The sequence below is a fragment of the Lolium rigidum genome, chromosome 4, assembly GCF_022539505.1.
Source record: "Lolium rigidum isolate FL_2022 chromosome 4, APGP_CSIRO_Lrig_0.1, whole genome shotgun sequence".
NCBI classification, from domain to species: Eukaryota; Viridiplantae; Streptophyta; class Magnoliopsida; order Poales; family Poaceae; genus Lolium; species Lolium rigidum.
Window position 1 is genome coordinate 178,717,719 of NC_061511.1, and position 19,220 is coordinate 178,736,938.

Sequence of the window (19,220 nt, forward strand, 5' to 3'; positions counted from 1 at the left end):
CGACAGAGCCGACCCGTCCGGCATCAAGTAGTTTAGATTTTACTTTATATAGTTTCTATGCTATCAAAATGTACTACTATATTACTTTCAAATACGTTACAAAACTAAAAATACGTTGCCCCGACGGCCGACGCACACCCAGACGCAAACGGACGTGCGGATAAAATATGTCCGTGGAGCGACGCAAACGGACGCTCACGATCACTTTTAGGTGTTCGAAATGTGTCGCGCCCGTTGGAGCTGCCCTTACCTCATCCCATGAGTATGAAGCAAGTGAAGCAAGGCCAAACAGTGAAAGCTAGCTTAGTTAGATTCTGCTGCCGCGGCAGATGCATCGAACTGGCGTGCGTGCGTCCGCCATTGCGTCACCTCACCATTCCAACGGACGGAATTACACGGTGGTGGACGGTTCGATACGGTTGCACGTTGACGTGGCGACAATGGTGAGGTGAGGTGACGCAAAAATAGACACAAGTACCCATTGTTTGTTCTACATTCAAATCTGGTAGATGTCAATTTAGCCGAGATCGAGGAAGGAGCCGTGTTGTTGAGTCATATTAAGAGTGAGGCGAAAGTGAAGCAGATCTAATTGGGAAAAAACTAACTTAACATGAACTGTTGCAGTTTGTAGACTATCTAAATGATATTGTTGGAAGTACTATTGTCTTTGTGCCTTTTCCTTTCCCGATGCCTTCCATGCCTACATAAGCCTATGGAAGATGCTTGGTTGTTTTTATAGAGAATAAGGAGGGTGGAAGCAAGAATTGAGTAGAATGAGGAGTTGGAGACTAAACCTTGAGTGAAGCAGATCTAGTTGAGAAAAAACTAACTTAACATGAACAGTTGCAGTCCGTAGACTATCTAAATGATACTGTAGGAAATACTATTGTCTCTGTGCCTTTTCCTTTCCCGGTGCCTTCCATGCCTACATAAGCCTATGGAGGATGCTTGGTTATTTTTATAGAGAATAAGGACGGTGGGAGCAAGAACTGAGTAGAATGAGGAGTTGGAGACTAAACCTTGAGTTACATAGGTTCGGTCACAAAGAAGCGATGAGGCTGTAGCCGAGAGGTGTGCGGTTTTTTGAGTTATTTCAAGTGGATCGGTGTGGGTTGTTTGCGTTTAAATAACCACTTGGCTCATATTTCATAATGAGCATGTGGAGTATATATTTGTGGACTTTGGAGCTACCATTCTTAAAAAAAGACAATTTAAGCAACCACGTGCCACATGCTCTAGCCACACTATTTGGTTTAATGACTACAAGTATGTCTGTTCCACCAGATTTTGTTGGTAAAAAAATTACTCTAAGTTTATAACACAACTTGTTGTCCCTTGGTCACCCATAAACCCAAAATGTAAGAAAAGAAGAAAGGTATGTTACATGATATATACACAGTTTGGTTTCATCTTTTTTGCACCCATAAACCCAAAATAAGATTGCATTGTAAACTTAAATAAACCTAAAATATTTATTTGAAAAGTTGAATGGCGAGATTTTAAGGTTTCAAATAAATAAGATTCTGCATAAACCTTAGATAGAAAAATCGAATTGCGGTACATGGTACGTGGTACTAGTGTTTAAATAATTTATATAATATAAATTCATCCAAAAAAGAGAGATGTGGGGAAATAAATGAGATCATACATGTTGCGCATACTCCCTCTGTTACAAAACTCTTTGTCATGGTTTGATCAATAAAACAACGGCAAGGATTTACGGAAACGGGGGGAGTAGTATTTAAGCGCACTGCCCTCGTGAAATAGTGAAGGGTACGAACTAGAGATGTAGGAAAAACGGAGACTTGATTGGATTGCAGCGATATGTAGAAACAGGGGCACTCATCTATCCATGTAGCCGGGCGTTTCGGTGTGGTGGGGGTGGCAACGTAGACGAGGCTGCGCGTCCGATCAATGCAACGCTGGCCAACGCCGGAGAGCCACGATTCTCACCAAACCAAGCTAATATCTAGAGCATAGCCTCATCTCATCAGTCTCCCTCTTTTCAGGAAGCAGTACGTCAAGCGGGAGTCGACCGCAATGAAGCAAGCAAGGCCAAATAGTCAAACCTAGGTTGATAGGTTCAGATGCATCGAATTCTCATGCGTCACCGCATTCGAACGGATGGAATTATGCGCGTGTGGACGGATCGATATTTCAGAGTGACAAAATCCCGCGTACGAACAAATCCTGATCTGGATACATACGCCTTATCCTACCCCTTCGAAATATGTGAGCAAAACCTTTATGTTCACCATGTTACGGCGTGAGGGTTGATACAATCAAGGCATCCTCCCGTGATAGCGATTAGAAATGATCTCATGGTCTAAGTAGTAGGTTACTACGCTTTCATAATTATCGCAACAATGAACTCAGTGATTTGATCGTGTTGCAATACTTATATTGGGTATGTCCATTATATCATTCATCTAATGACATAATCCCATTGTCAATTCACAAAAATATCAGTGATAGGGAAACCTCGATCATCCGATGAACAATGAGCTAGTTCGCACATAGGCTCACTAGAAACTCTGGTTTGTTTACGTACCAGACGTGTATCAATGTTTCTGATTAATACAGTTATAGCATGACATGAAACTTATTATGAACTACTGATATATAATATTAAATATTCTTTATTATTTGCCTCTAGAGCATTATCTCCAACAAATGACAATTCAATTGGTCATTTCCTTCGAATATTTCAGAGCTCCTTTAGTTTCATGCTAATTTAGTGACTACAAGTGTGTCTATTCTAGCAAATTTTGCGTATAAGTAAATCTTCCAATAAACCCAACATGTAAACCTCGCGAAGTGTGTACATGATGAGATTTCTAACTTCTAGATGAATAAGATTCATCATAAAACTTTAGAGCGGAAAACTGAATTACAATAGTTTTTTATTTGCCAGTAGTAGTCTTCATGAAATATGGATAATCAACACTTCAACGGCAAAGCAAGATATGTGTAATTATAAGAAGGAGATCATCAAACCGTACATGTGGTGGACACTGCTATTTCTTTTTTAGCATTCTGAACCCTGCTAGTTTTTCAAGGATTGATCTTAATTATTGCGGAATTTGGAATGTTACTCCACAAATTTGAGCATCCACTAATTCTTTCTTTAAAAGCATGGGAGGGTCGACGGGCAACATAAGTTGAATCTATTCACATTTCTTCCATCGAACTAGGGTTTCTGTTGTGGGCTGGGTGGGATAACCAGCCCATGGGTACTAGTTTAAAACCCTAAATACAATACTAATGGTGTGCAGGGCACACCACTAGAGCATGCGGCTAGTAACCTGGTGTCCGGTTGCGTTCGGATGGCACACCACTAATTTATGTTATCAATGATGTCATATTACTAGCGTGCCGCCCCCAAGCCACTTATAGCCTTTTTGGCACGCCACAGAAAAGCTTTTATGTACTAGTGCCATGTGAGGGTCACATACAGCATAAGTTGATGTTCTCGATTATAATTCTTCCGTGTATTAGTTTATTTCAGTGTTTGCTTATAACACGATGAATGCATAGTATGTGTTGCATCTACCATATATGGCATCCCTTGCAATATAAACAAAGACATACCCATTGAAGTGCCCATTGTTTGTTCGACACACTCAAATCTGATAGGGAACACATGTGTATTAGGTTTTTCGAGGTACATGAACTGGATATGTTGTTGAGTCATGTTGAGGCTGAGGCAAAAGTGAAGCAAATCCAGTGAGAAAAACTCCATAAAGTTAACAAGTAGTATAAATGATCGCTGACGAGTTCAGGACATTTGCATGAAGCACACTGTCTACAATCATTGTGTCTTTTCATTTCCTGGTGCCTCGCATGCATACATAAGCCCATGTTAGATGCCTGGGAGGTTTTGGTAGAGAATAAGGAAAGTGGGGAGAGAGATCAGTGGCATGAAGAGTTGGAGAGTAAATCTTGAGCTACATAGGTTTTGGCACAAAGAAGCAATGAGGCTATAGCCAAGATTTGCGTGGCCTTTTATGTTCTTTCAGGTGGATCGATATGGGCTGTATGCGGTTAAATTAACCATATGGGTTCTAGTTCATACGGAATACGTGGAGTATATAGTTTTGAAAATTTTGGTCTATCGTCCTTTAAGCAATCACTTCCTAGTACTATTTGATGGCCAGCTTTAGTTGTGGGTTGGTTTAGTGACTACAAGTGTGCATGTTCTACCCGATTTTGCAGATAACAATATCTAAAATTATTTCATAACGTGACTTTGTTGCCTGCATCGCCGAGAAAACCAACATGTAAACCTCACGACTTCTGAATGATGAGATTTCCAGCTTTCCAATAAATAAGATTCTTCATGAACTCTAGAACATGAAATTTGATTGCATCACAAAATTATGTTTCTTTTTGGAGTACCAATTAACGTTCAACAAATTTAGATAATCGCCACTTCATCCAGAAGGGGAGATGGAAGGAAATGGAGGAAACCATACATGTTGCTCGTACTCGCTCCCCTCCATAATTCGTAATTTCGTCTTATGGTTTGAACTAAAACCACAATAAAAATTGCTATTCAAGCGTGCGGAAACCGATTGCGCACGTGAAATAATGCTTGGTAATAAGAACTCAAATGGAGAAAAAACCATAGGCTTTGATTTGCTTGCAGTGGTTTGGTAGAGGCAGAGGTCCTCCTCTATCCATGGAACCGGGCATCGCAGCGTGGTGAGGCTCGGCAGCTGTTGGCCAACGCATGCGCCACTCTTCCCACCAAACCAAGCTCTAGATCATACAACCTCTATTAGGAAGCAATGCGTCAAGCCGTCGACCTCAACCGAAGTAGTCAAACCTAGCCCGCTAGATTCTGGAGCGGCAGATGCTTCGAATTCGCATGCGTGCACCCTGTTCCAATGGATAGAATTACAGGCTCATGGATGGATCGATAAGGTTGCATGTTGAGTTGTTGACAACACGACAGTTGGGTGTCGCTTGCCCCGTAGGTTTATAACACAAACTTTTTTCCCTTCATAATGAGATTTTTAACTTTCAAATTAATAATATTCTTCATGAACTTTAGAACGGAAAATTCAATTGTAGTTCAATTTCCATTGACACTAATACTTACAGAGAGTTACATGGAAAGACTCGGGCATAACTAGTAAGACAAACATGCATATGAGCCATTCTTCTTTTCTTTAAAAAAACAAGATTATCCATCTATCATGTAACAAATTATAATCCACTTTAGAACATGGCTCGAGAATAAAGATGAACCTAATGTTGATATATTTTTCCATTTCAAGAGTTATTGTTCATTGTTGATGAATTTGCAAATGTACTGGAGAAATTTGAGCATCCACTGATCCTTTTTATTATAACCAAGTGGAGGAATTCTAGACTTGTGTATCACGAGATAACATAAGTTGATGTAGTCAGTTGCCACTTCTTCCATGTATTAGTTTATTTCCTTGTTTTGCTTATTACATGATGAGTACATACTCTTCATTGCACTAAACCATATACCATGCGTGAGATCCCATGTAACAGAAACAAAAATAGACACAAGTACCCATTGTTTGTTCTACATTCAAATCCGGTAGACAACACATGTATGCCAATTTAGCCGAGATCGAGGGAGGAGCGGTGTTGTTGAGTCATATTGAGAGTGAGGCGGAAGTGAAGCAGCGCTAGTTGGGAGAAAACTAACTTAACATAAACTGTTGCAGGTCCTAGACTGCCAGAATGATATTGTAGGACATACTATTGTCTTTGTGCCTTTTCCTTTCCCGGTGCCTTCCATGCCTACATAAGCCTATGGTGGATGCTTGATAGTATTTTTTATAGGGAACAAGGAAGGTGGGAGGCTGGGAGCAAGAACTGAGCAGAATGGAGAGTTGGAGAGTAAACCTTGAATTACATAGGCTCGGGCACAAAGAGGTGAGGTTGTAGCCCAGAGGTGTGCGGTCTTCCGAGTTATTTCAGGTGGATCGATGTGGGTTGTGTTCGTTTAAATAACCCCTTGACTCATATTTCATAATGAGCATGTGGAGTACATATTTGTGGACTTTGGAGCTACCGTTCTTACAAAAAGACAATTTAAGCAATCACGTGCCACATGCTCTAGCCGCACTGGCGGTTTAGTGACTACAAGTTTGTCTGTTCCACCAGATTTTGTTGATAAAAAATATTTTAATCTAAGTTTATACTCCGTAACACAACTTGTTGTCCCTTGGTCACCCATAAACCCAAAATGTAAGAAAAGAAGAAAGGTATGTTACATGATATGTACATAGTTTGGTTTCATCTATTTTGGACCCATAAACCCAAGATAAGATTGCGTTGTAAACTTAAATAAACCTAAAATAATTATTTGAAAAGTTGAATGGCGAGATTTTAATGTTTCAGTTAAATAAGATTGTTCATAAACCTTGGATAGAAAATCGAATTGCGCTACATGGTACGTGGTACCAGTGGATTGCAGTGGTAGGTAGAAACAGGGGACCTCCTCTATCCATGTAACCGGGCGTTTCGGTGTGGTTTCAGCCGCTGGCCAACGCCGGAGAGCCACAATTCTCACCAAACCAAGCTAATCTCTAGAGCTTACTACCTCATCTCATCAGTCTCCATCTACAATCAAGCAACTGAAGGCCTGAAGCGCCAAACAGTCAAAGCTAGCTTAGCTAGATTCTGCTGCCGCGCGCGGCAGATGCATCGAACTCGATCGCGTGCGTGCGTCCGCCATTGCGTCACCCCACCATTCCAACGGACGGAATTACACGGTGGTGGACGGTTCGATACGGTTGCACGTTGACGCGGCGACAGTTGGGCGTCGCGAGAGCCGCAGCTGCCAACTAACCGGCATCCGACCTGCCTCTCTTCGCCACGCCGCCCAGGTAGCCAACCAACCAGCCCGCCCTTGCGTCGCCCGCTTCCCTTCCGGCGAGGCAGAGCACACTCTTTGGATGCGACGGCCCGACCCCATCGCGTTACTGTTCCGTCCCCGACTCGGACTCTCTCTCAGTCATCGCCTTGCTCCGACTTCAATTCCCTCTCCTCTCCTGCTCCCCTTATATACCCACCTCCTCCCCTCTCCTTACCAGTAAGTAAACCCAACACCGCCACCGCCCGCCAACTCTCTTCCACCAGCACCCATCGCCGGAGACCAGCCAGCCATGTGTCCAGGGGCGCCGGTCGCGGCGGCGGCGTCGGACAAGAGCGTGTGCGTGATGGACGCCTCGGGCCCGCTCGGCCACGCGCTCGTGCACCGCCTCCTCCGCCGCGGCTACACCGTCCACGCCGCCACCTACGGCCGCTCACGCGACGACGAGGCCGCCCTGCTCGCCGCCAGCAGCCAGGGGGACCGGCTCAAGCTCTTCCGCGCCGACCCCTTCGACTACCACAGCATCGCCGACGCCGTCCGCGGCTGCTCCGGCCTCTTCTGCATGTTCGACGCGCACGACCAGGCGCCGGCCGACGTGAGTCCAATCTCTCCTCTTTCTTACTTTCGGTTAAACTAATTTTAAGGATCATGGGAGACGATCGTGCCGTGATCGACGGATCGGTCTCTCCGCCGCTGCGATAGCTAGCTTATTTACTGGTTGGATAAGATAAAAACACTGGTGCTGCTGCTGCTAGTGCCGTACCACTGCTAGCTGCAGTTACAGTTCGTTCAGCTAGTGGACGAGCATCTTCTTCCTTTCTCCCTTGTTGCGTGAGCTGGGCCTCCTTTAATGGCACAGCTCATCCCCCTCCTCGCGCCAGCCACTGCATTAACTCTGCTCCCAAGTTTCGGCAGAAGCCGCTAGGCCTCCTTTCCACGCGCGCATTCATGGCTACGAATCGATGCTCCACCACACACACGGAGCTCCACCACATACGCACAGACACAGCTGCACAACTAAGCACATGGCTGGCTACCTGATCACAGCAGTAACCAACATGAGCCAATATTAACACTAATTTGACTGATGATGCTGGTGTGCGTGCAGGAGTTCATGGTGGAGGTCGAGGTCCGGGCGGCGCAGAACGTGCTGGAGGCGTGCGCGCAGACGGACGCCATGGAGCGGGTCGTCTTCACCTCCTCCGTCACCGCCGTCATATGGAAGGACGACCACAAACTCGTCGACGCAATCGACGAGAGGAACTGGAGCGACCTCAACTTCTGCAGGAATAAAAAGGTAAGCCCTCTAGAAGCACGCGAGTACTCCGTAGAAGAAGAAGCAGTCTTGCGTTATGAAATCCAACACGGAAAGAAAGCGGGCAACCAAACCTCAAGAAACTAAGCAGACTACATGCAAGTCTAGCCGCTCTTTCCCTGGTGTCGCCTGTGTGCAAAAACTTTGCTTCCCAATAAGATCAGGAAAAGCGTACTACTACGTAGTACCACAATTCAGTCGTCTAGGATAAGAAAAGGTCCAAATCAGCGTGCGTGTCAAAATCAGACTAAAGAGCTAGAATGCGTGAACGATGCTAGTAAAATTGACTTCTCAATTGTATAAGATGATCAAGGACATAGAAAGATAGCTGCAGGTAGCAGTAATAGACTGCTACAAGCCTGCTAAACTACTACACATCCTCCCATTTGATTTGCTTATCTGATTATAGAATAGTAGTACTAACTCAGATAGACAATCAATCACGTAGTTTTAGATTGCTTCAGCTACTTGCTTGTTTTTTTTTCCTCAGAAACAGAAAGGGTTCTTTTATGAATCCTGATAGAAAGTAAGTGTCCTGCTTGTTGGGGCCATCCAGTACACAGGAGACCCCATGTTCCCGACATGTTTGACAAAATGCCAAACTTCTCCTCGTGTAGCTGTCATCAAACCTGCATGTGCAAATTTGAAATATTGCTTTTACAACACGCCGCTGCGATGGGCTCACATGTATAATTACAACAGTTAATAAGAACACTTTGACTGCTTCTTACTGTTACTGTTATTGGTGCAGTTCTGGCACGCTCTGGCCAAGACACTGTCGGAGAAGACGGCCTGGGCCTTGGCAATGGACAGAGGGGTGGACATGGTGGCCATCAACGCCGGCCTGATCACCGGGCCGGGGCTCTCCAACGCGCACCCTTACCTCAAGGGAGCCGCCGACATGTACCAGAACGGCGTCCTCGTCACCGTCGATGCCGAGTTCCTCGCCGACGCCCACGTGGCAGCCTACGAGTGCCCCACGGCGTACGGCCGTTACCTCTGCTTCAACAACGCCGTGTGCCGGCCCGAGGACGCTGTCAAGTTCGCCCACATGCTCTCCCCGTCCGCTCCACGCTCCCTGCCGAGGTACTTGATCTCTTCCTCCTACAGTCCTACCTTTACCTTGAATTGCATACTCCGGTTCAAATTTTCTATCAGTTCATCATTTTCTACTCCAAAAGTCCAATGAAATGGCTATGGAATATGATATGGTTTTGCTGACCTGTGGTGAACTTTGGTTGCAGCGATGAGCTGAAGGTGGTCCCGCAGAGGATTCAGAACAAGAAACTGAACAAGCTCATGGTGGAGTTTGCTAGCGCCATATACGAAGAGTAGGGTTAGGGATTCGATTTATTCATTGGTTCGCAAGGGCAACTAGGATTGTATTCTTTCTGTACCTAATATATGTATTCTTTTTCTCCTCAAGAGGGAGTTGGTCTGATGTACATATCGTCATGTACATGGCCAAGCGTGCCACGTGTGTTCCAACTCTTACCAGGGGTAAGAGCATTTCAGTGAGTGCTTACCAAGGTAATCCTTAGGTCCAGCAGAAGGGAAATAAACCTGCAGTTGGGTGCTACTGCATGTGTACAGCAAATATATTTATGAATGTGATGGAGAAATGTTGAGAGCTTAAAGGCATGAGATTGATGGAAACCAACTCATATGAGGTGTATATACATTAATCGCATGAAACAGAGACTTTGACAACACGTCTACACCATCTTCAGTTGGTTTGGTAATAGTTGGTCTGACAAACGATGTCAAACCAACCAGTGATCAAAATCAGTTAACAGCTACTACAGGTTATTTTCTGACGAGAACCGTCATAAACTGCATACAGTAAAGTCCAACCTATGTACTGCTGGAAAGGGAACTCTCATTCCATAAAGCACATAATTAACATTCATTTCTGAAGACTTTTGTTTAGTCACCTCTATTCAGATAATCACACCATCACCGTCACCGGTGGACCCTGTACATCACCATCGATGAGTGAAGCGTACAGAGCATCATTGCATAGTGCATACTCAACATGTCCAGCTTGCCATATCAATGAGGCGGGTCCAAAGAAAATTGACCATTCACTCCTAGTCTCCATGTTGGTTTGAAAAAACGATGTCAAACCAACGAGACAACCAGTGATCAAAATCAGCTAACAGCTACAGATTGGTTTCTGACAAAAACCATCATAAACTGCATACAGTAAAAGTCCAAACCTATGTAATGGAAAGAGAACTCTCACTCCATAAAGCACATATTTAACATTCATTTCTGAAGACTTCTGTTTAGTCACCTCTAACCAGATAACGCAGCATCATCATCACCGATGGACCGTGTAATAGCCCTATTACCATCGTTGTGTGAAGCATACAGAGCATCATTGCATTGCATACTCAACATGTCCAGCTTGCGATATCAATGAGGCGGGTCAGAAGAAAATGACTATTCAGTCCTAGGCTCCTAGCCCATGGATAAGGAAAGAGTAAAAGATAGTGGACCAACTATCCCCCACCAGCAATACAGTTGAGGGATTGAGATTCCGGTTGCAGCGTATACACATCCACCTAAATCTCAACAACAAGAAACATATTCCAGTAATCCATTCCTATCATTCATATACCGTTACACCAAGACGTTGAAATACGGATGGATGTACAGAGGCAAAAAGAAACACATCTCCTCCGGGGTGCACACTGCACGGCCAGGAAGTTTATATCGAGAGATACATAGCTCCCTAAAATCTATTCGTAAAACTTCTAACTTCCTAGGCACTCAGTGTCACAGAGGCAACACTTGACAGCTTGAATTTCTTGACCTTTTTTGACTGCAACGGATGAAAAACAATCTCTGTGTACTGCTTCACAGAAATCTCTTTCCATTCTGAAGATGAAGTACCCTCTGCTCGGTAATCTCGAGGAGAATATAGGATTTGGACTCGCGACCTACCTACATTTGTGCAAGGGACAAACCAAATCAAACAGATGGGGGTTATTCAAATCAATTATGCTGTGTTTGGTTGCAATGAATTGAGCTCTGAATTGAATTGGCAATGGAAAACCAAATCAACCAATTCAATGGAATACCACAAAGAGTGTTTGGATGCGCGTGGTATTCAGCTACATAATTCAGATTTCAATGGAATACCAAATCCTGTTTGGATGTCACATGTGTGGAATTGAGAGTATTTTTTACTTTGAACAATATAACATATGTAATATGAATGAAAATAGCACAAATAGCAGAAAGTGGACAATTATGCTTACAAATAGTAGAAAGTGGGTACATTATGTCTTACAAATAGTAGAAAGTGGATACATTATGTCTCACAAATAGCACAAAGTGGATACATTATGTCTCACAAATAGCACAAAGTACATACATTATGTCTCACAAATCATCAAGGCAAGGTCATGAGCCAAAAATTAGTATGTTACAAACCTCCACATATCTAGCCCACACTTCATCACTGTCAACACTCACCATGTTATTATCCCAATCCCATCCAAAGAATCAAGTCTGAACCATCTACCACAGAATGGGCAAAAGCCAGTTTCGCTACAAATTACTTCGACATTGCAAAAAAAGGGGGCAAACATCCCTTCCCTACAGACTATTTCGCCATTACAGCACAGGACCTCAGCTCGTCAGCTCAGGACCTCGTCCGCCGGCCGTCCGCTCGTTCGCCGGCCGCACAGGACCTCGTCCGCCGGCCGTCCGCTCGTCCACCGGCCGCACAGGACCTCGTCCGCCGGCCGTCCGCTCGTCCGCCGGCCGCACAGCACCTCGTCCGCCGGCCGTCCGCCGCTCGTCCGGCCGTCCGCCGCTCGCCGGCCGGCCGCCTCTCGTCCGGCCGTCCGCCGCTCGTCCGCGGCCGTCGCTCGTCTAGGGTTCAGGTCGTGCTGGGAGGAGGAGTGCGGAGCCGGACTGGGGCTGGAGGGGAGGAGGAGGGAAGAGGAGGGCGGAGGAGGGCCGCCGGAGTGGGGCCGGAGGGGAGGAGGAGGGCGGAGGTGGGCGGCCGTACCTGCAGGCGACGACGACGGAGGAGGGCGGAGGTGGTCGCGCTCGGTTCGGGAGAGGAGAGCGAGCGACGGCTCGATTCCGAGCGAATACGGAGCTCAGGACCTCCGAATTGGGCTACGGGTTATGTTGCCTCGCGCGGGCCTCTCCTTAGAATTGGGCAACAATTCCATAGTCCAATACATAGCACATCCAAACAGCAGAATTGGGCCCTCAATTCTAGATTTTCCAATTCAGAGCCCAATTCATTGCAACCAAACACAGCATTAGAGTATAGGCTAGCAGGTTTAAACAGAGAAAATAAACCTGTATGTTTCCGGACACAGTGTACTTAAGGTATTTCCTCTACTAAATGATCAAATCAATATATTCTCTGCTGAAGCAAAATGGTGTACTCCCTCCGATCCATATTAACTGTCACTATTATGGATGTATCTAGACACATTTTACTTCTAGTTGAGCAATTGGATTGAGCAATGCTGGAAGGATGATTACTGTTGAACTGTGAAAAGAAATACAACTCATCATCTCTTCACCACATGTACCGTGGCAAAGTATGTCTAGTGGGTTACTGTGTATTCTATTGATCATGTTCAAATGCCAGAATCAACACTTATGGGTAGAGTAGTTGAACAAGGATAAAGGTATCATAATGTGATTACGTAACCAGCGGCAGAGCTAGCCCAAAAACATTGGGCAGGCCAATACACTAAATATGGATAAAATTGGGTATTATTTGGCTAATTTTTACAAGTACATAGGCTTAAATATTTTGGGCTGGGCGGGCCACAGCATGGTTATGCTCTAACGTAGGTCCGCCACTGTATGTGACAATGGTGCCACTTTCCAAAACCAGTTTTATCTCATCCGTCCATAATAATTATCTCAATCTGTAGAAATAAACATGATGCATGGTGTTGCTTGAAGGTGGTCTGAGAATTAACATGCTGGCCATGGAGGTAAATAACAAAGGCAAAGATGGATGATGGATATGAGGAGTGCAGCCAAGCATTTTCTGTGAGGACACTCCCGATGTTTCTGTTGCTGTAATGAACTGTCCAACGAGACCCATGGGTGCTGTCAAGGTGTTGCTATCACCCGCTACGAGGTGGTCCTCTTTTGTTATGCAGATACCGGGTCTTGTGGGACTTGGTCTGATGCTGTTCTGAACCTTGATTGCAACGGGATAACTACATGCTTAAGATAGCTGGATAGCATGGCTCCAGTGGATTGGCTGAACATAGATGAGATGAGAACATTGAGAAGAATCAAATGTCTTCTTCCCTGCCTGATTCATTATGAGATATATAGCATCCTGATATAGCGGTGCGCATCCCTTAGAGCAACTCTAGCACACCCCCCATCCAACCCGCATCCGCATAATAACCGTCACTTTGCAGTTTTGGAAGTAAAAAATGGCCAGTCCAGATACTGCATCGAGCCCGCATCCGAAAATATTTTTCCAAGCTATCCAGTTTCGTGTCGCGGAAACCCCAATTACACAGGTTCGCGAGGCCTACCGAGTGCGAACCAGATATGCTGAAAGCAGTTGGCGAAGGAAATTTCACCCCAACCATCACCGTACAGTGGCCGGAGTCACCGGAATCCGACCAACTTTCGCCGGAATGAGAGCTCGCGCGCCGGCGACTGGCAGGGGCGGAATCAGGCGGCAGGCAGGGGCTGGCGTACGAGCTCGCGCTGCCGGAATCAGGCGGCAGGGAAGGGCGAGCGGGCAAGCTCCGCGCGGCCGGCGGCGGCTCGCGGGAGGGACCGGCCGGTGTGGGGGCGGCAAGCTGGCTGGCAGGCGCCGGCGCGGGCGAGCTTGCTGACCGGCGCGCGTGCGGCGGGGCAGGGCGGCAGCGGGTCAGGTGGGGCGGCAGGGCAAGGGCATGCGGGCGGACAGCCGGCGGCGGGGCGGCGCGCGCTCGCAGGCGGCTGGCCAGCAGCGGGGCGGGCCGGTGAGGCACGGGCGGGGCGGGCAGTAGTGTCTGGGAAGATGGAGAGGAGGGAAAAAAAGACTGACAAGTGGGTCTGTTGTTGATAGATTCCAGAATATGCTATTTTGCAGGTTCTGGTCTGCGGGCGCTTTTTTCGACCCGTATATCACGATTTTTCCGGCCTGCAAACGCGTATTTGGGCTTTGCGGTTTGCGGTGTCTGCTAGAGATGCTCTTAGACCCTAACACCATACAGACCTCTTAACAAATTAGGCCCTTTTATATGCCTTTCTAATTCAATATTTCCCAAATGACTCCTGATCTCCCTCTGTTCGGACTCGGTGCTGATAGTCCACAACATATGCCTTTTTCAATTTTAGCAGCCTGGACATATTGTTTAATTCACAATTTCCTTGCAAACTCATGTAGTATGTTTAGCTCCCTTTTTCTAAGAAAGAAAATAACAATAAAGTTTACCTTCTGCTTGACAGTCCATATCAATGGATTGTATAAATAAATTCCTCTATCTTGCAAGGATGAACGCTGTCATAACATCTACAGGCATTTCATGCATCTATTTTCATTTTTACTTCTCTTTACACTAGCAGTTATGTTAGGCGTTAGCATAGGTGCCAAAACTACATGAAACAATGCGACTTTCCTGCCAAACTAGAGAAATAAACAGCAAAAAAATAAGCTGAACATGGGGAGTACTAGACACAGTAACAAATAAAGCACATCACACAGGACTTACCAAAACCTCCAAAAAGAGTTGATTTCTGGATGACAAATCGGCTAACTTTTGATCTCTTCAGTTTTTTCAAGAGTTGCATGTCTTCATGTCTGCCTTTAAATTCCATGAATTCACCAAGGGCATTTTTGTCCCCTCTGAGTTCCAACCTTTAAAATGAAAGTGCAACTGTAAAGATTCAACCGAGCTTCTACGTACTGCACTAAACTTCAATATAATACATACTAACAATAATTTATTGATTGCAATCTGTTATATACTGAAAGCAATATACAGAGGTCTCACGGAGACACCAGGTTAATCCACATCATCTAAATTATTTTTGATAGTTAGATCTGTAGTTTATGGTTAGGATTTAAAGAAAAAATTATAGTTGCGTAACTTTATATGTCCGCGTCTGTAACTCCATATATGTGTCAAACCAGCTACAACGTGATATCCTATAGTTTCTTTCTTTTTAGGGTAAGATGTCCCACAGTTGATTGAACTTCCGTGCATCGATAGGACTCTGCCTGTATGGGAATGACCTCACTTTTATTAAAAAAGAACTCCAGCTGCGTCCGTTAAAAAAGTGAACTGCATACGTGTTAAAATAGTTGATTGAACTGCCCATAGTTGACAGATGACATTGATGTTCAACTCATAGCAGTGTGTCAAAATATATCTCCAACCTTGCCGGCTGTTTCTATGCCATAATCAGAGGCATCAGAAGCGAAGGTGCATGAACAAGATTGTTCATGCCATGAAGTATGTGTGCAAAGAAAGGGAGCCATCAGCCAGCTGTAAGTTGCGTCAACGCCAGTATCAAGATAGCCATCACGAGCTGCGGGTGGTATAGTCGTGTCGGCTGTAAGTTGCGTCAACGCATGTATCAAGATGAGCCATCACAAGCTGCGGGTGGTATAGTCGTTGACGACCAGGCATATGTCGTTGCCTCCGGATGACACGCAAGTTGTTTGCAGCAAGCTGGCGGCAATGGCGTCGTTCCAGTCAGTTCTAATAATTGGTCCACCGCATCGACTCCTCTCATCTTTTCAAGTAAAGCTTCAGCATTAGAAGGGCCGGACCAGCATATCTATAGAGGGAAACACTCCTGTAGTTCTTGACTTTGAAAAGGGACACACGTACACCAAAAAGTCAGAGCCGCGCCAAATGGTCGACGTTAGAGACTCCAAGGAAGATTGGAGTACACAGAGAGGCTGAGGTAAATAAAAATGGCACATGCTGAAGTATTGTGGTGTTTAACCTTGGAAGGAATAACACGAGGCTTAATGAAGTAAGGAAAATTTAGCAAAGTTTCTTTTACAAAAGAAGACAACAGAATTCAGCTCCACATTTTACTTCTACTTTCCACTGCTGTTCAAACTTGGAAACCTGTAAACTTCAAGCATATACTGGTCATAAATTTCCAACTCATATTTACGGTTGGCTTTTAACTATTTTAGAGCCATTAATGAGCCATGGTTAGAACCTTGCAAATCCTGAACTCGATGAGTTGTTCTCAAAAATATAGGTCACTAACATGGATAATTGAATTTGCATGATTAAGCTTCGAACCAGGACTTTGGCATTTGCATTCTGCACTCTAGTATATAATAGCACTATAGTGTATATACATATGAGCGGGTTAAAATAGTGGATCTACATCAGCGACATATGGTTCATAAATCCACAACCACCTCTTTTGTCTCGATTTCTATAATTTATAATCCCTTCAGATTTAAGAGATCCTGTGATTGTGGTCGTCAAATTCTTTATGTGTGTTTTTTCTCATGTGAATCAATTAGTTTTCCAACTATTGCAGCTATGATTATGCTACTTAATAGGGGAGTGTTGATTGACGATTGGGGTAATACTTAGTAGTTGGATACCGGGTTGTCAAAATGTCATGCAGGGAAGACACAATTGATTAATGCTTAATGGAGATATCATGTTAGATGACACAATAAATCATATGGGCAAAAAAATGATGTCTAGCAAGATTGAACAATGGAATATATCAAGGAGAGAGTTGAAAAAAATTAATAGAAATATGGCTATCTCGATGTCAATGTAGACCATGTTTACATAAGTAGTGTAGCGATTAAACAAAAATAATATTAAATGGAAGTATTACAGAATTCTTGATTTTTATTTTACTTTTTAGAACATGTTCATAAGAAAATACACCAGGAAGGACAATGGAAAAAAGGAGCATTAGGAAGTTCAGAAGTACATAAAAACAGTATGGTGGTGTATTTTACCTGTCCCACATAGGCGACGTGCTGAGAATAGAATATAGGTTTTGGAGTAATGAGTCTTGGATGTCACTTTTGCTTCCACTAAATGCACCTTTAATCCATGTCGATACTCCACCTTTTGTGTCTGCCTTGAGATCATTCCATTGATCGTGTGAGATAACCTCCGGTTGAAGATTAATAGTGTATGAAGGCCTGAGAAAGCACGAGACAACTGAGAAACCATCTAAGGGAAGCGAAGCAAAGAAAACACTCCCTGTGAACTAACCTGCAGTTGGGATTTGGCAGTACAACTCTTCCGCTTACAATCCCGTTAGGCAGTGTTGCTCCCCGCTGCTCCAAGTATGATTGAAGATTGGTAGCTATTCTATTGACTTCAACAACCTATGAAAACAAAGTTCAACAAATTAATTGACAATAGGACAACTGATACCATTATTATTACAGAGTAATGAAGTGCAGGAACCAAACAAGAAAAGGTAAACCGATAATTTTGATTTTGGGTGTTCTCTTTTCCACCTTGTAGTTTTGCTCTGCTGTGGAGCTGCAAATGACTCTATTATTCAGAACTCAGTAACAATGAGGGACTACAAAGCAGTAAGCTCAGGTTCGCTGTCAAGAAAATATCTCTCGGGAAGTACCAACAACTCCCCAGTCCACACAGAATTCAGATTCAAGGCTGTGGTAAGAAAGTAGCTGCGAAACACTTGGTCATTTGGTGTATTACTGCAACAGGCAATTTACATTCAGGCTAGCTCCCCAGTCCACACTGAATTCAACAATTAACAGGCATGTTCACTCCACTAACAGCTATGGAATACTTAGGCAAAATGGAGTGCTCAAATAGCATACCGGGTTTGGTATAACCTCCTGCTTGCGCTTCTTCTCAGTGTACCAGTTGCCATCCTTGTCAATCTCGACAAAACCAGACAGATTTTTTATTGCCACCACCATGACCTCCCTGTCCACCAAAAAAGGTCAGACCCTAGTTTGAACCAAGCCACAGTGCACAAGTTGACTGAATTAGTGGAGGATCATGTAATGAATCATTTAAGTGATTTGTAAGATCTGTCACTGTATATATATTATTTGGCCAAATATGATTGGGTACATAGCATTACTACCAAGTATTAGATCACAGTAAACTTGCCACTACGCATGACAAGCACAGGAGATACAAACAGATAGAGCAGTCTCGAATGATGTAATAGGTTGTGGCGAACATATGTAGTAATTGTGGGCGGTCGCGGGCTGACCTCTTGGTGACGAGAACGACGTCGACGTGCTGGCGCGCACCGGCGTCGGGGTCGGGGATGCGGAGGCCGACGAAGCAGCGGCCGCCGTAGAGCTTCTCGAGCCTGGAGGGGAAAATCAGGAGGGTTCATTTGGGGGGAGGGGAGGTGGGAATTGGATAAAAGCGATGGGTACCTGGACGCGACGGCGAAGCAGAGATCGGAGTGGGAGGAGTCGAGGTCGGCGAGCTGGTCGAGGCCGTCGCCGGAGAAGAAGATGGTGCGGATGAGCTTGTAGGCCACCAGGCCGCACAGTATCTCGACCCACATGGCCGCCCGCCGCAGCGATCGCCAAACAAGGAAGAAGAGGAGATACTTGGCTTGGGGGAAAGGTGGAGGCGTTTCAGGCTTTCGAGGAAGATTGGAGACGAAGGGGATCTATGCCCGACCTATCCCTTTGCAGCTAAACGGAATGGAATTCAATTTCTTCTGCTTCTCCTTTTTTTTTTCTTCACTTTGCCTACAACAGTCGCTTACCAAAGCTACCAAACGGCGTCAGATTGAACGTCTGGAGAATGTGTTGGCGTGATGTTGTGTTTCGGCACGTCTCTTCAGTCGCGATCCCATTTACAGGCCCAAAAATAATAAAGATGCACGAAAATAAAGATTTCGTTTAAATTTAATTATATTTTACAAGTTTGAATGAAAACGGTTAGGATCATCTAAACTCTAACCTACTGGCCGACCGGCGGTGCGCTCGACGGCCCCGTCCCATCGTCGCCTCCCCTCCGTCGCTACTCGTTCGCCATGCGCCGCCTCTCCCTCCGGAGCATGATGAGAACGCGTCGTCCCTCCCATCTGACACTGCTC

The 19,220-nt window shown here is 44.9% G+C and overlaps 2 protein-coding genes across 2 annotated transcripts; one reads left to right on the plus strand and one right to left on the minus strand.

The window, feature by feature from the left end:
• The first annotated feature begins 7,136 nt into the window (after nucleotides 1-7,136).
• On the plus strand, nucleotides 7,137-9,830 carry LOC124706453 (cinnamoyl-CoA reductase-like SNL6). Its single transcript, XM_047238118.1, has 4 exons — nucleotides 7,137-7,454; nucleotides 7,968-8,156; nucleotides 8,926-9,260; nucleotides 9,419-9,830. Exons 1-4 carry the CDS (start codon nucleotides 7,152-7,154, stop codon nucleotides 9,507-9,509), a joined length of 918 nt encoding a protein of 305 aa, XP_047094074.1. The 5' UTR covers nucleotides 7,137-7,151; the 3' UTR covers nucleotides 9,510-9,830.
• A 912-nt stretch (nucleotides 9,831-10,742) lies between these two features.
• Nucleotides 10,743-18,832, minus strand: LOC124706452. Its single transcript, XM_047238117.1, has 7 exons — nucleotides 18,547-18,832; nucleotides 18,375-18,476; nucleotides 17,971-18,079; nucleotides 17,387-17,502; nucleotides 17,125-17,313; nucleotides 14,885-15,030; nucleotides 10,743-11,123 (listed from the first exon to the last, which is right to left on the minus strand). Exons 1-7 carry the CDS (start codon nucleotides 18,678-18,680, stop codon nucleotides 10,942-10,944), a joined length of 978 nt encoding a protein of 325 aa, XP_047094073.1. The 5' UTR covers nucleotides 18,681-18,832; the 3' UTR covers nucleotides 10,743-10,941.
• Between the last annotated feature and the right edge of the window lie 388 nt (nucleotides 18,833-19,220).